This window comes from Octopus bimaculoides, chromosome 11 (assembly GCF_001194135.2).
Source record: "Octopus bimaculoides isolate UCB-OBI-ISO-001 chromosome 11, ASM119413v2, whole genome shotgun sequence".
In the NCBI taxonomy this organism is placed as follows: Eukaryota; Metazoa; Mollusca; class Cephalopoda; order Octopoda; family Octopodidae; genus Octopus; species Octopus bimaculoides.
Window position 1 is genome coordinate 41,161,689 of NC_068991.1, and position 16,526 is coordinate 41,178,214.

The window sequence follows — 16,526 nt, forward strand, 5'->3', positions numbered from 1 at the left end:
TCGACCCCGGGACTTATTCTTTGTAAGCCTAGTACTTATTCTATTGGTCTCATTTGCTGAACCACTAAGTGACGGGGACATAAACACACCAGCATTGGTTGTCAAGCAATGCTAGGGGGACAAACACAGACACACAAACACACACACATATATATACATATATATGACGGGCTTCTCTCAGTTTCCATCTACCAAATCCACTCACAAGGTTGGGTGTTCCTAGTGTATTTGGATGCTTAACAACAATAGATCAACAGGGGATGAGTCTTGTAATATCTGATCTCTGAAACAACACATTGAGTTGAAAATATATATCTTTGAAAATTTTGTATGCTTTCATTCTTAACTTTGCTCATAACTTTTTAAAGTCCTTGTATTTGAAAACTTCTTTTGTATGTAGACATTTTATATACTTTCTGCTTTCCTATTTCTATTTATGCAATCAATTCAATGATCAGAATCAGGACATACCACTAAGTCTGTTGATATGACAATATGAGTTCAAAACATGAAGACCATCACCAAATCAACTCTCAATTTACAAAGGTCTTATTGATGTCCTTCCTCTCAATAATTTATAAAAACGAGGTAGGAGTTAGCAACAGGAACTGCACCCAGCTGTAAAACAATGCTTCAACATATTTGTTTAATCCATGCTAGTGTGGAGAAATAGACATAAAAACAAGCAAAGTGAACGTGTGTGTGTCTATTTTTACAGGGAAAAGGTTGACAATGACTTCAGTGTTTAAGCTTACTAGCCATCATCAGACAGTCTGATAATAGCTAGTAAGCTTAAACACTGAAGCCACTGTCAACCTTTTCCTTCTAAAAATTAATAGATATGTACTCTATTGAAAGTGTTGCATGATTCTTCTTCTTCTAACATCCTTGTTCCATACTGACATGGGTTTGACAGGGTTGTTGAGACCAAAGACTGCATTGTGCTTTACTGTCTACTTTAACTAGTTTCTATGGATGGATGTCCTTCAAAATACTAACCACTTTACAGTGCAAACTGGGTGCTTTTTTGGGGCTGCAAACACTAGTGAGATCACTGAGCAGCCTGCAAAGAATATGAACTCCGAGAAAGTTGTCTTTAAGCTAGGAGGTGAGGGGTTAAAATATGAGAGAAGGGACCAGGACAAAACAGATTTCTTGATGTAGAGGGGTCATGTGGCTGCTCACATTTTAGAAGAGAGGATAGGGGTTATGATCTGGGTGAAGTGGGAAGAAATACAAATACTGGTGATGCAGCATCTGTGGGGATCCTCAAGGTATGATGTGAGTAGAAATACACGGGGCAGAAAAACTATGTGGGTGGGAGGTGATTGCAGGAGTCTATGGGAGAGTGACAGATGGAGAATTGTTGAGGTGGTGAATATAATGAATGAAGGACAAGTGTTGAATGGAAGTTTAGGTGACAACTGTAGAGATTGGGTAAGGTTGTGGGGTGGATGTAGCAAATGACAGGTAAGGGATGGGATTGACCAATGATGTGGGTTTATGAAGAGTAGCAGAATAGTAATGATGATACAGTAAACAGGGTGAGAAAGAGAGAGAGAACAAGAGAGGGAGATGATAAGTTTGTTAGGTAAGTTGCAAGAGTAAGGGGGGGAAGAGAGAAGCAGGCATAGTGCATAGGGAGAGTGATAGACATATGTAGTGATGTAGAAGATGAGATGATTTAGTGGCACAGGCAAAATGGAGCAATGTAAAATGTTAATGGAGAGGGCAGTGTTAAAGATCAGGGATGGATATCAAGGGAAATGGGTTCTGGTTGTGAGAAAGATTAGTAGTATCAAGTAAAAACTGCAGTTAGGTGAAAGGTGATGAGGGCTTCCTGGGGAAGAAGTTTGGCAAAAGGTCCAAGGGTTTTCTTGAAAACTACATATCATCAGTCATCCCAGTCCCTTGTCATCTCTTCCACAGCCATATAAAGTGTACTGGGTATTTATGAAGAAACTTTAGTGGGCGATAAATTGAAGATGATCTAATATAATAGAATGCATCAAATTTTAACTTCCTCATTTCTTTCTTAGATGTTTTGACAGCATCAGATTTCAGTCCAATACAGTAAGTGAAAAAGCATGACATGTTTATAGCTCTAGTTATCAATTACAACTTTTTGAATACAGCTAGCTCCTTTGTGTTGAATGAGAACACGAAAAAAATATATAGATACAATACTTTTTTTTTTGCTCAATACAATATTTATTTTCTCTTTAGAAATATACAGATGATAGTGTCCACTATCTGATGTGCGATGTATGAAGATATCGGGGACAAGATATACATTCTCCTGATCTGAACTCCTTCCACAGTTGCATGTGAACTATTGTTGGGAGGACGAAACTGATCACTGGCCCCCTCATTTCCAAAAACTAACAAGCAACTTGCATAGATCAGAGAATATTTGTTGAGCAGAATTTTCTATGGCTATATGCTCTAGGAAGAGTATACAGCCAATCTTCACCTTCATACAAACAAGTTGATATTTCCTTCAGTCCTTTGGACATGAACAACACAATGACTGGACATATTTTCATGTGAGATTACAAATGAACAACACTGCTTGTATGACAATGATGTTTTTTAACAATCAGCATGTGATGTTGAGATAAGGAGACATAAACACACACACACACATCAATCACACATAGGTGGTCAATCAAACAGGTTTTATGTTTTCTGTTGATATACAGTTTCAGTCTTTTGTCGTTTGAGACAGTTTGAACATTTTCTTTTTCTTATGAAATTGAGCTCTTGTGCAGAAGAAGTAAGAAGTCAATGATTTTCATGAAATCAGTTTCCATTTTCCATTTTGGTCAGCAATTCTTCTGATGAAAGATCACCATCACATAATATCATTTCTCTGTATCCAAAGCACATCTATTAGTGATTTTTTAAAAGTCTGTGTAAAATAGCAACAGTTTGACTGTGTTGGAAGAGAACATCACTGAGACAAGTGAAGTTTAAGTATCTCAGGGACATATTCTTGAGTGCTGCAAGACAGGAGGCTAAACTGGATGCTCGAATTGCAGGCGCTAGCACAGTAATGTGCCAGCTCCAGCATTCAATCATCAAAAGAAAAGAGGCTGATGAAAAAGCCACACTTTCTATCTTCAGTTTGGTTTTCATGCCTATCCTCAGCTATGGCTATAAATGTTGGGTAATGACTGAAAGAGCATGATTGCGAGTACAAGTGGCCAAAATGGGGTTCCTTCAATGGGTCTCTGGAGTGACATTACTTTACAAGATGAGTAGCTCAGAGATCAGGGAATCTCTCCAGGTCAAGGTGCTGCTTCTCCACATTGAGAGATCACAACTTTGATACTAGGGACATGTGATTAGAATGTTACAGGAAAGAATCACAAGACAGATTCTTCAAGCCAAGTCAACTAGCAAGAGACCTAAGTGTAGATTAAGAATGAAATATTTGGATAATATCCATAATCTCAGTTGGTTGTGCTTAGGAATTCAGCTGGAAAATCTGATAACATTGCTTTGAAACCAATATATATAGATACAACTCAAAATATGGGTTGACTCAAATAATACTAAAAACAAAATCATATAAAAATAAATATTTGAAAATAAATACAAATACAACAGAACTCTTTTTTCCCCAACAATATTTATTTTCTTTTTAGAAATATACAGAAATTTCAATGATTGTATGACAACATAAGATAATTGTTATTCACGATATTTTTTTTCTTTTTCAGTGAGCAAAACACAACTAATTATTCAGTGATAACAATAGTTTACATTTTATATAAGTCTTTCAGAATTTAACAATTCCATAATTATCCAAAGTAAGCTGCAGACATGAAGAGAAAGGAAGAGAGGAAGGGGTAGACAACAACATTCAATAACTATTAACTTTACTGTTGAAACAAAACAAAATACTGGACACCACTTAGTCTTGCAGACTACCATTTCTCCTCATGTTCTGTGTTCAAACCTACTGAAGCTGACTTTACTTTTTAATTCTTCTATTGTGAATAAAATAGGTATCAGTAATATACAGAGGTTGAGTCAATTGACTATGTACTCCCCTGGAAAATTTGTGTATAGTTAATATTATTGTTGTTGTTGTTGTTTGGTTTCTGATTTAGGTGCAGGGCTAGCTATTTTTAGGGGAGGGGTTAATCACTATGTTTGACCCCATTACTCGACTGGTACTTCTGTCAAGTACTGAGGTGGGATCAATTTAATTGGCTAACCCTTCCCATCAAATTTCTAGCCTTGTGTCTATGTTAAGAACAAATGTGATTATCATCATCATTATATAGATATGGCCCTTTATATTCTGAGTTCACACCCTGCTGAGGTCAGCTTTGCTTTTCATCTATTTGGTGGTCAATGAAATAAATGACCCAGTCAAATATTGACACTGATACAATCAACTAACACACTCTCATCAAAATTGTTGGCTTTGTGCTCAGATAGAAATTATTATTAGTATTATTATATTTTACTTCTCAGAGCTCTCGGTCTTACTTGCTCTGGTTGAATCTGTGAGAGCCTGTTGTCAAAGGATGCACAGTGTTTCTTAAGCAAATTATAAGACTAGGTACTCGGATGTTAAGTTTCAACACCCAAGCACCAATCTCAAAATCCTTTCTAATTATCATTATTATTATTATTAAAATTAAAATTATTATTATTATTATTTCTTACAGTAGTATAAATTGTGATTCAGCAGTATTGTTTTAGAAAAAGTTTTAACATTCTTCTGAAATTACTTCTATGTTTTATTTTCATTCATCTCTAAATTCTGAAATTCTTAATTACATATCTTCACTTAAAACAAAATTAATTCTTTAAATCTTACATATTCAACATAAAATTAAATTCAATAAAATTTCTATTGGAAATTTCAGAAGCTTTTTTTTAATGTATTATGTAAGAAACTAAATGATACCTTTTAAAAGTTGATTTTTTTTTGGGTGGGGTGGGGGTGAAAACTGAATTGAAGATTTAAAAATTTAAGGTTCAACCATCAAGAAAGAGAGAAAAAGAAAGCTCACTCAAAGGTGCAAATAGAAAGTGAGTTAGAGTAAGATATAATAAGAAATCAGATGAAATGTGAGAAATCATAAAATTATGTTCCTTGAATATATGTGTGAGTGTATGTGTATGTGTACAGAATTTTATTTAAGCTGATAAAGTTCACAAACTGTAACTCAGCTGTACTGTTCTAAAAGTTCACTTCTGTCTGGTGATCAGTTACATGAAACTCAGAATAACAGTTTGTGAAGTTTTCAGCTTCAATAAAACACTATATGTTCCTCCCCTTCTGGTATTCACGCACAATTTTATTCACCTTATTTTGTACCTATGTGCTCACATGTGTGTATGTATGTATTTATATAGATATACTTTTATTATTGTTTGATTCCCCATGATATGTGTTGAGTGGTCATTTTTATTTGTATACATATTTGCATTTGCATATATGTGTGTGTATATATATATATATATATATAATTATCATCATCATTTAATGTCTGTTCTCCATGCTGACATGGGTTGGACAGTTTGACCAGAGCTGGTAAGGTCAGGGGCCGCACCAGACTCCATTGATCATGATATGCATGTATACACACACACTCTCACATGCAAATCTATCAGTATGTAACTGCATGTATGTGTGTGTGTGAGGGGGTTACAAGAAATATGATGGATGTAAATCAAAAAGAGTAAACTGAATGAGAAACATATATATAAAAAAAAATTAAATAAATATATTAATATGGGGGCACTGGTGAATACATGACCATAGGTTTTCTGTTTATTTTATTTTTTTTTGATCCAATGAGTAACAAATATATTTAGAATTTACTTATCAATAACCTCCACCTTTTCTTCTGAATCACTTTCTTTTGAATTCACACTCCGGGGCAAACTGTCAAGAGATTCCTCTGCAACATAGTTAAAAAGGTAGTAATAGAGTTTAGTGTATAATGCAATGGGAACTAGGTACATGAACATCTTATAGTAAAATGTAACTTCAGTATTTTGATTAAACAGTTGCACTTTGGATGAACAGAAGTTGCAGATTAGTGTATGTACATGCCTATAAGTATGTGCATATATATGTGTAAAGGGAAAGAGAGACAAACTTTTGGGTATTTTTTTAAAGTTTGTTCAAAAAGGAGAGCAGTAACCACAGCTGAATGTTTCCAAAGATACTCTCAGATACAGGAGGCATGTCTATTATCATTAGTATTATTATTGTTGTTGTTGTGAAGGTATGTGGCCTAATAGTTAGAGTATTTGGCTTATGATCATACTATCAAGGGTTCAATTCTTGAACTGGGCAGCCCATGGTATCCCTTGAGCAAGGTACTTCATTTCACTTTGCTCAAGTTTATTCAGCTGAAAATGAGTACCAGCCAAGTGCTGCTGTAGCTCCCTCCAGTTGTCACATCCTGGGTCAAAATATGGGAGAGATGAAAGAGTGTCTGTTTGTTCACAATTACATAGGTACCTAAAACTTAGTGAAAGTATGGTACATGTTACCAAACCATTCCTGTTCACAGGTAATGGCGGACTTGAATTATAATTGTTTTTATTTATTTTTTGCAAATTTTATTTAATTATCTGTGTTAGAAGGACTGCTGTGGCGCAATAAAAACAAGTCATACACCAGATTACATGCCTTTAGTTTTATATTCTAAGTTTAAACCCAATAAGGCTCACTTTTGCTCAATATTGACAGAGGAAGATTAATTTACGCTACTCAATTTTCAATTAAGAATAATCAAATTTGTTGCAGTGGTTTAATAAATGTTCAAAAAAGATTTATTTCTTGTTCACCATGGTATTGACATTCCAAGTTACAAAAGTACTTATGAAGGTAAAATAGAAATATAAAAGGCTGTTTACTATAATTTTAAAAAAGGAATGTAAAATTTTATGGCTTAATATTTCATTAGAAGAAAGTTTTAAAAAAAAGTAAACAAAAAACTCCTAGAATATTGGATTTAGAAGAATTGATTTAGTATTTTAAAAGGTTTTAGTAAAAAAATCTCTTGGTAGAGTTGATAAATAACATGCAGAAGTGTAGCATTTAAGTATAAAGGGAGGTAATTAAAATTCTTACAAGTTAAGATAATTAAAGTAATTAAGAAATAAAGGGGAAAATCACATGTATATCCAGAATAATTAATCCTGCTCAGTTCTTAAGCTAAGAAATAAATGATTATATCTAGCTGGGTTACAGAAGGAATGTGTATGCTGCTGGTTCCAGATTTTGAAACGTTTGGTTGTAAGACTAATATATACACAGTGGTTGGAATGGCAGGATGTACAATACATTGATACAGAATATCCTCAGCTAAGCAATCAGAGTTTATGTGGTGGTACTGGTGGTGGTGTTGGTGATAGAGGGTAGTTAATGGAGATGGCGCAGTTTCAGTTGGCAGAGGTATGGTTACATCTGATTTAGTTTGACTTCGCAAATTTGATTAAAAAAAGCTATATTGTTGAATAAATTTGATGTTGTGGCATTACATATTATTAGAATTTAAATTAAAAGTTTTGTAAAAAGCATGTTATTGTAGGAAGTGTTATTAAGTGAAGGAAATTTTACCAGTTGGGGTAGCCATGTCTAAGTTGTAGCCTATATCTGATACTAACATACTAACTCCGATTCACTCATCATTTATTTTCAGTAATATTGTTTTGTATAGTAATTTACTCCTTTTAAATTTATTCATTTTCCTCTCTTTCTATTTCTACTGGCTGTGTTTTCTACTTCCTCACAATAAAGTATATATAATTTACATTCCAAATGTATTGAGTTCTCTTTTGAATTGTGGATTCCCTAATCAGATGATTACATACTTCATATATGCATGTGTGTGTGTGGTTCAGTCAATATATACTGTCACCATAGAAATTTCACAGACAAATAAAATCTGTTCCAAGAGTACAAGCAGTCTCAATTTCAGTGGACTTAATATACACTGTGTTGGACATATGTATGAGAAAATAAAATTAAAGAAACATACCAAAACCAGTGAGTTAAGAATATCCAATATGACTGTAACATTTGAACAAAAGTAGTGACAAAGTGAAATAAAGAAAATAACCAGCTCATTAAAAATTATATTATATCATATATATACATATATATGTGTGCGTGTGTGTGTGAATAAATGTGCACATGTGCATGTATGTCATGATTTACATGTGTATAATAAATAATAATTGTGAACAAGTGTGTATATAGATAACTATATGATTAGATCAATGCCATGTTTTCCTGCAAATATCCAAGTTGATACCTGTTTCAATTCAGGGAATGTGAAGCAGAGTTATCTGCTTATGTATCCCTGGAGGGATAAAAGGCAAAGTTGGCCATGGTAGAATTTGAACTTAGAATGTAAAGGTCTAGAAGAAATATCACTAAACATTTTCCCCAATGCTCTAACAATTCTACCAATCCACCATCATATAAAAACAGCCCCCAGATATATGTTTACAAATGACAAAAAAAAAAAAAAAATCGAATAGCAAAGCATTTCTTGCAACCCTGGTATACAAGGTTAATTCATATACTATGATGTTAGAAATCCATACAATACTATGAAATATTATCATTTAATACTACAAATAATGATAATAATCTGGGATACTCCATTTAACAACCAGGGAAGGAGTTTCCCCAGAGTCATATATAATGTTATTGTACAGATGGGTCAATCTCTCTTGGGATTTAGAAAAAACATTACTGGAGATTTTGGTATTAAAATTGGTTAGCTATTCAGGCCAATAAACCAGATACTGGAGAGAAATCATATTGACAAAACATGTCTGCTCATAGATATTTCAATCACAGCAGACTGCAACATCTTTGTGAAAGGACTTCAAAAAAGAGGTCTCAAAATGTAGGATCTAAGAAAGACAACTGGACTTGTAATCATTGGAGTTTAGGGGATAATATCAAATGGTCCTCTTTAATACTATGATCAACTGCCAGGAAACCCCAAAATATCAGACATACAAAAAATTATTTTCATGTAACATATCCTAAAAAAACAAAATACAAAAAAAGGAAACAACCTACCAGCCTGAGAATATCTGACAATATTTGAATCTTTTAAAATCACAAATATTACAACAAATTTTAAACAGTTTTAACAATCTTAATTGTCAGTATTTGGTCTCCTTTCATTGCTATTCATAAATAACACCCACAAGAAAATATCTAACTTGCTGTTTTTTGAGGCTAAGTCTGGGTGAGACTTGGAACAGCTCATATAAAACAAAGTAACAATAACAAAAGCAATAATAACAATAACAGTTTCAAATTTTGGCACAAGGTAGTAGTAATAATAATAATAATAATAATAACAATAATAATAATAATTCTTTCTACAAAAAACACAAGGTCTGAAATTTTTGGAAAGGGGACTAGTTGATTACATTGATCCCAGTGTTTCACTGGTGCTTAATTTATCGACCCTGAAAGGATAAAACACAAAGTTGACCTTGGCGGAAATGAACTCAGAATGTAAAGACGGACGAAATACCCATAACCATTTCACTTGGCGTGCTAACGATTCTGCCAGCTCACTGCCTTAATAATAATAATAATAATAATAATAATAATAATAATAATCCTTTCTACTATAGGCACAAGGCTTGAAATTTTTGGGGAGGGGATAAATTGATTACATTGATTCCAGTACATAACTGGTACTTAATTTATCAACCCCGAAAGGATGAAAGGCAAAGTTGAACTTGGCGGAATATGAGCTCAGAACATAAAGATGGAATAATAATAACAACAACAACAATAATCATGACTTTAAATTTTGGCAGAAGGCCAGCAATTTCTGGGGAGGGGTAAGTCAACTACATCAACTCCTCCAGTACTCAACTGATACTTATTTTGTTGACTATCAGAATGTGAAGAGAGATGAAATACCACTAAACATTTTGCCTGGCATGCTAATGGTTCTGCCTGCTTACATCTTTAATGATAATAATAATGATTACTACCATTTAATAGCTCAGTAACATAAGACATTGTGATTTGAAGTATATAAACAATTTGATTGATAATAAATCTGACAGCTCCATTTTTTTTACCTTTTCTTCTTAAAGTAGACATCTGAACCACCTCATGGTACATATTGATAACTTGATGCCATGGGTTCTTGAAACTTACGGGGACAATCCATAGAAGGGGAACTGTTTGACCTATGAAATACAGTTAATACTAGAATAGAAAGTTTTCATTCTTGGAATCTTGGCACTAGAAAAATTACAGCTCAGAGAAGTTGTAGGCAGCTTCTTTGGGTTTTTATAATTGGTGTTTTGAAAATGCAGCAGTGAAAGAAGCAAAAAGTAGTATTTTACGGTACTTGAATCAGAGGAAAGTAGTCTGACGAGATTTTTTTTTATATACATTGCAAGGGAGGTAAATCTGTAACACGTTTGTGCTGACTAAATAAAAGCAAGCAAAAGTTCTCTACCTCTCTTTTTCTCTCTGACTGCTTCTTGCCTATGTGACCATAAAATATTTATTAAATAAAGGAACGTCTAATTTATATAGCAGCTGTGCAAAATCTGTTTCTGAAGTATTCTTTTCAGTAAGTAAACTTATTTTGACACTGATAATATGTTAAACATATTGAAACAGACTGTCCCTTCTTTTACTCTTTTCTAATGAGTTGTAGTGCATCTGAGCACTGTTTACAATAAGCCCATTATTACTATTATTGTTGTTGTTATTGGTATAATTTGTCCTAATTGTTATAATTTGTCCATTTATTTGCAGTACAGATAAATGCTTCTCTCTCTGGCTTTACACTCTTCCTTAGCCACCTTTCTAGCAAACTGGTCGTTCATGTTACATTTCATTTTCTTCTGTCTTCTTTGCTCTTTTTTTCCCTTCTTTTGTCTCCATGCAAGAATCTTTACCAGAAATTTTCACCTGAATCAGTGTCCTAAGGTACTCTTTACCACTCCAAACTATTTTCTTCTGGGCATATAGAGCTTTCATGCTCGTCTTTGTGCATGATTGGATACAACCTGTTAATATTGCTCTTGGTGGGGAATGCTCTCCATGCATTGTGAGTAGCTATTACAATTTTCAGTCTCACCTCTGTTACTCCTCTTTCCCCCAACCAATAAGACTTGAATCATGCTTCAATATTGCAATTGCTCATGTAGTGATTGCTTGAAGCTTATTTCTTCCATTTAGCTTTAATTGCAGCACCAGTCTAAGTGTTTGGAGATATGCTTGCATAAAGCTTTTCTGTATGTCTTTTTCCATCACTTCATTTATCTCCAATATACTAAGGTATTTTATACTGTGTATCATCAATCTTTTTCATGACTTTCCTAATGCTAATTCCTACGTCTGTTGACTTTCCCCCTCGTCAAGAATATTTCTCTACATTTTTTGAGACTAAATTCCACGTTGATGTCTTTGCTAAAGCGATGAACTGTGTTCATTAATGAGTTGACTTTGAGCTTAATCCTTACTGTACAGCCTGGGATCATTCATAAAATACAGATGTTGATCTTTTACTGCTTTTCTTTAAACTCATATCCAGATGATACTTTCCTCTATAGCAATGTTAAAAGAATCTTGCACAAAACACTTTTTCCTTCAAAAACCCCTCTCTTGATTCTTAAAATTCCAAGGTTCTATCCATATGTAAACTCTGTCTTCCAATTTCCCATGCTTTTTCTCAAAAAGCTCTCAACATTCTTCAATTTCAAACATGTTCAAGCATTTAATGATCCATAAACGTATTATCACATCACATAGATCTTGTGATAATCTACCCAGGCCATTGCTAAATTTGTCTTCCTTTGCTTGGTCTTCCATTACAATCTTATCTATGAGTAGCAGGTCTTTAGTTCCTTCTCAATTCCATTTACATCCCTTCTGCACAACAGGGAGAATTTCATCAGCAATTATTCCAGTGAACAGTTTCCACATTAATAGGAAGTATGATATAGGTTTGTAAGTATTCACAGTATTCCCTTCTGGAAAATCCTTTAAATGCAGTAATGTTTATCCAGTAGTTATCCATTCGGAGATCTTTACGTGTCTGTTGATCAGTGCATTATACTTTTTTTTACTAATTCTTTTATGGCACCTTGTCAGCTTCTTTACCTAATACCCCTGAATATTATGAGGTTCAGCTGCTTTCTAGTTACTCATCTTCCTACTTACTTGTCACACATTTTCTTTTACAAATCTAATTTCTTCTTGCAGATACGAAACAAGTTCATTCTCAGTATTATGCTTTATGCTAGTCTTCTTTACTCCATATCTTGCTCTAAAATACACAATTTTCTTCTGTTTTTGGCATAGCTCTTCTGTGTGTGATTTCTTCATCTATTTCTTGATAAAATTCCTTCTGGTCAATTTGGAATAATCTATTTTACCTATACTGCTTTCACTTTTTGATAACATCTTATTATTTTGCCTCATTTAGTCAAAATGCAGTGTTTTAGTCTGTTAATTACAAAATTCAGCCCTTTTCTGTCAATACCATACCTTTCCTTCAGTCTGTTATATTTATACACATTCCTAAGCTTATTTTTCTCTTTCTTCCAATATTGATACCACCAACAAGCTAATATCTCCTAATACTCTTCTTTTCTACCACAGGGTCTTTGTTTGTGTATTTCTTGCACTATTTGTCCTTCCATTGACTTCCAGTCCCAAGTTTTCTACAAACTTAACTAGCTATCTTGATACACCTATTGATCTCTATTATGTTGTTTGTTCTTATGTACATCAAGATTTTATTAGCTCTCATTGCTTTTTGTTTCAATGTCCATTGATCAGCTTTTTTTTTTTTTTGAAATCACACACTCATTCTATATTTTGGGAATTTACTAATTCCCTATTATTATTATTTGATTATCCTCAGCACCCTGCTTGTTTATGTATTCTGTTGATCAAAAAATACATTAGTGTCATCAGAATTTTCCATTTGCAACCGTCTCAGATTATCATTATTATTACTATTCCGCTGGGGTCAACTTTGCTTTTCATCCTTTCAGGGTTGATCCATCATGACTACCTGTATAATAAGGGTACACCAGTACATGCATACATCCATATGTGTGCAACATGGCGACCTCATATCAAGATAAACAGCACATGACCTTGCAGGTGGGGCCCAGTTATAATTTTCATCAGGTCCAGGAACCCATCCTTGTTCAAAAGGTCCCTGAATAAGGATAATGAATGACACACCTATGTTTCCAAAGATGAATTATTCAAACCTCAAAGCATTCCTCTCAGCACATGGCTATGATGTTCCCCTACTACTCCTGCTCATGATCAAAGATGCACATATTGTCAGCTGCTAAAGAACATGCTGAAGTGGTTAAAGCCAAGCAGATGACAAGCAAATCTGTGGTATTGACCAGAATATTTGCTGTAGCCCATTTTTTACAGGACTCCCCCCCCAAAAAAAAAAACATGTACATATTTACATTTTCAGTCAGTTAAAATCAGAAGCCATGAGGGCCATTGCCTGGTATTGCTTCAGAATATTTATTATTATGTTGCTCTGATGCAACATCAAGCAATGGCTCTCATGGCTTCTGATCTTAATTGATTGGAAGTGTTAACATGTACATATTTTTCTTTTGTGTAAAAGATGGGCTACAGCAAATATCATCATCATCATTGCTGCTGCTGCTGCTGCCGCCGCCGCCGCCGCTGCCGCCGCCACCACCACCATCATCATGATGATGTTTAAACCACAAAAACTGTATTTACGCTGTTTATATATATAGATTACACATTCACTTTCTGATCAAAAACATTTTATAATAACAGATGTATATATATACATACACACACACACACACACACACATGCATATACTCAGAGCAATATAAATGAGGAAAATTAGCATCTAGTCAACAAACTGAAGCATCTTGGTATATTATTGAAAAGACTGTCGTTCATTCTACTCTACATCCATGACCAAGTTACTTAACTTTCAATGGCTAAGGCCACCTAGTTGTAGACAGATATCAAATGTTAGTGCAGCTATTTGTATGCAATAGAAATACCATATAAACAATATGTGATTTGTTGTTTGTTTACAATGCTGCATGCCTGTGCACATGATCACATGAACAGAAGTACATTCACACATGCATATTATTTTGATAATTGAACAATGTTATATCATATGCACCAGTGCAATAAATAATGGCAATTATTTTGTCTTCTGAGGTCAGATATATATAAAACTATATAGATTATTTGCTCCATTTAATTCAGGAATAAGTGGGAGGATGGGATTTGCGACTCATACATTTCTGAAAGATATTAGAAAAGTGAAATAGCTGCAACTGAGAATAAAACCTTGACTGCAGAGTCTGTTCTCTGTGAGCTCAGTCCCTACATGTTGATGCTCGCTATAAGTGCTATCTTACCCAAATTAAAGCAGGTTTCTTTGACAAAGTTGGTGTAAATTAACAAGATACTCCTAACTAATTACTATGGGTTATTTGATAATTTTGGGTGATAAGAAGTGAATTAGGTTAGTATACCACCTTAAAATAAACGTAACAGTCATCTAAGTTGCAAAAACTTTTCAAAACTGGTACTAAGTTTCAATTTTTATTGTGTTATGTGCATAAGATAGATCTCTCTGAATGTAATACTAGTCTACAGTATATAACATGACCAAAAGATGTCATACCTATTCCTGATAGCTATATGAACAGCTTAAATTAAATGTACAGCCAAAATATGCTAAAAGAAATGACTGCTCTGGGAGAGAACTCATTTCTATGAGATGGTAATTTGCTCCTATACTCAGCCACTTTGCTTCTGCTTCACACACACACATTATATAAGCACACATGCACACACATTTATGTTTACTGATTTTCTCAGCAACAATATCAATCTTCTCAGTATCATTGTCAAATGCAAATACACCCTAATTTCTGTTAGACTTTTAAGAAGCCAATGTTTAACTCTGGTTTCATGACATTGAACGGATGACAGAAAAAAATCTTCCCATGAATAAAGTACTAGTCTATCACAAAGAACATTTACATATCCAGATGATTCAGTACCAATTTCTCACAAATAGGTGGATGAAATCAATCTTTCTAGAAACATGAATTACCTACAACAGATTTGACCTCATAATATGTCAGTAGGTAGGCCAATATGCTATCCACTTGGTCAATCAGGACTACACATAGTTCATTACAAAATATATTTTCATATCTCACTATTCTATAAAATAACAGGTCACTTCTTCATTAGCGTTGAGATATTGGAAGTTTGTAAGAGATTCATAATTTCAGCTCTCAGTTTCACATCTGCTTCAGATTTTCCATCATTTCTTAATGGTCTTTATATTAAGCTGCCTGGAACTTCTCTTGGTTCTAAAATACAAGTTTCCTAATTTAAAGTGATCTAAATTAAAAGTTTCCATCAAAATTTCATGTTAATTTATGTTCCAAACAGCAGCTTAATAATGTCAAAGACGTTTGATAAATTCATAATTATTTTCAAAATAAAATCAAGCAAAAGCAGCGTATTTCAACAAAAATATGTAACAAAAAGTAGCAAGCTATCCACTTATTAGAGCAATAAAGGCTTGACCTTTGGTTGATAGAAAAAGTGGGACCTGTGTTTCTCAACCATGTAAAGCCACTTAATCAACAGTGATAAATGGATTGGAAATAGAACTAAGAACTAGTTTTATAAGTGGGTTTAAAGAAATATTATTATTTCTTTTATTCCAACTAAGAAATTGTACTGATGCATCTGGCTCTAATTCTAATGCCATCCCTGGATATATTATAGATTCATATTCTCTTTCATTGACATTTGCACATATACACACAAGCATTTACTAGTAAGATGAAAACTACTTCTGGTGCCCTGATAGTCAAACCATTTACAAGATTTTCAAGAGAAGGATACAACATGGTAGCTTTCCACTGTGACTTTTATGGCTAGAAAATGCTCCCAAAAGAGTTGTTAGCAATTTCTCACATTTGAGTGAAATGGTGCATGAAAAGATAAATTCATAATTAAAGAGGTGATAAGTAGTGCAGTCCTTCAATTTAGCTGGGGGGTTTTCTGCACTATTGTGCAGATGTGAAATAAATCTAAAATATATAATAATAGTTAAGAAATATCTAATCATAATATGAAATATAAAAGATGTAGTTGTGGTGTAGACTACCTGCTATACTCCTGATGTCATTCAGTTCTTCATTAAATGATAACAAATGTATAGATACCTTCCATTTATAGCGTTTCATTGAGTTCTTACTTAATTTGAATTTTTCTATATTACTGATGTGTTCTTTGATTAATCCTCAAGGAATGAAAAGACAAAACTGATTTTGGTTGGATTAGAACTAGTAGGTGTGAGATTAAATAATCCATTTAATTTTATTTAATTTGATGCTCTACTCTCTTGAACATAATCTTTGCATTTACAAAGAACTAATAATAATTATTTGTTTATAAGAAAGGTCAAGTGATA

The 16,526-nt window shown here is 33.6% G+C and overlaps 1 protein-coding gene across 1 annotated transcript in view; it reads right to left on the reverse strand.

Annotated features, from left to right (window-relative positions):
* Positions 1-3,615: 3,615 nt before the first annotated feature.
* LOC106870591 (GTP cyclohydrolase 1 feedback regulatory protein) overlaps positions 3,616-16,526 on the reverse strand; it is a 39,855-nt gene continuing 26,944 nt past the window's right edge. Inside the window, exon 4 of the mRNA XM_014916720.2 lies at positions 3,616-5,927. Coding sequence (XP_014772206.1) covers positions 5,845-5,927 — 83 coding nt within the window. The 3' untranslated portion in view covers positions 3,616-5,844. The remainder of the gene's footprint in view (positions 5,928-16,526) is intronic.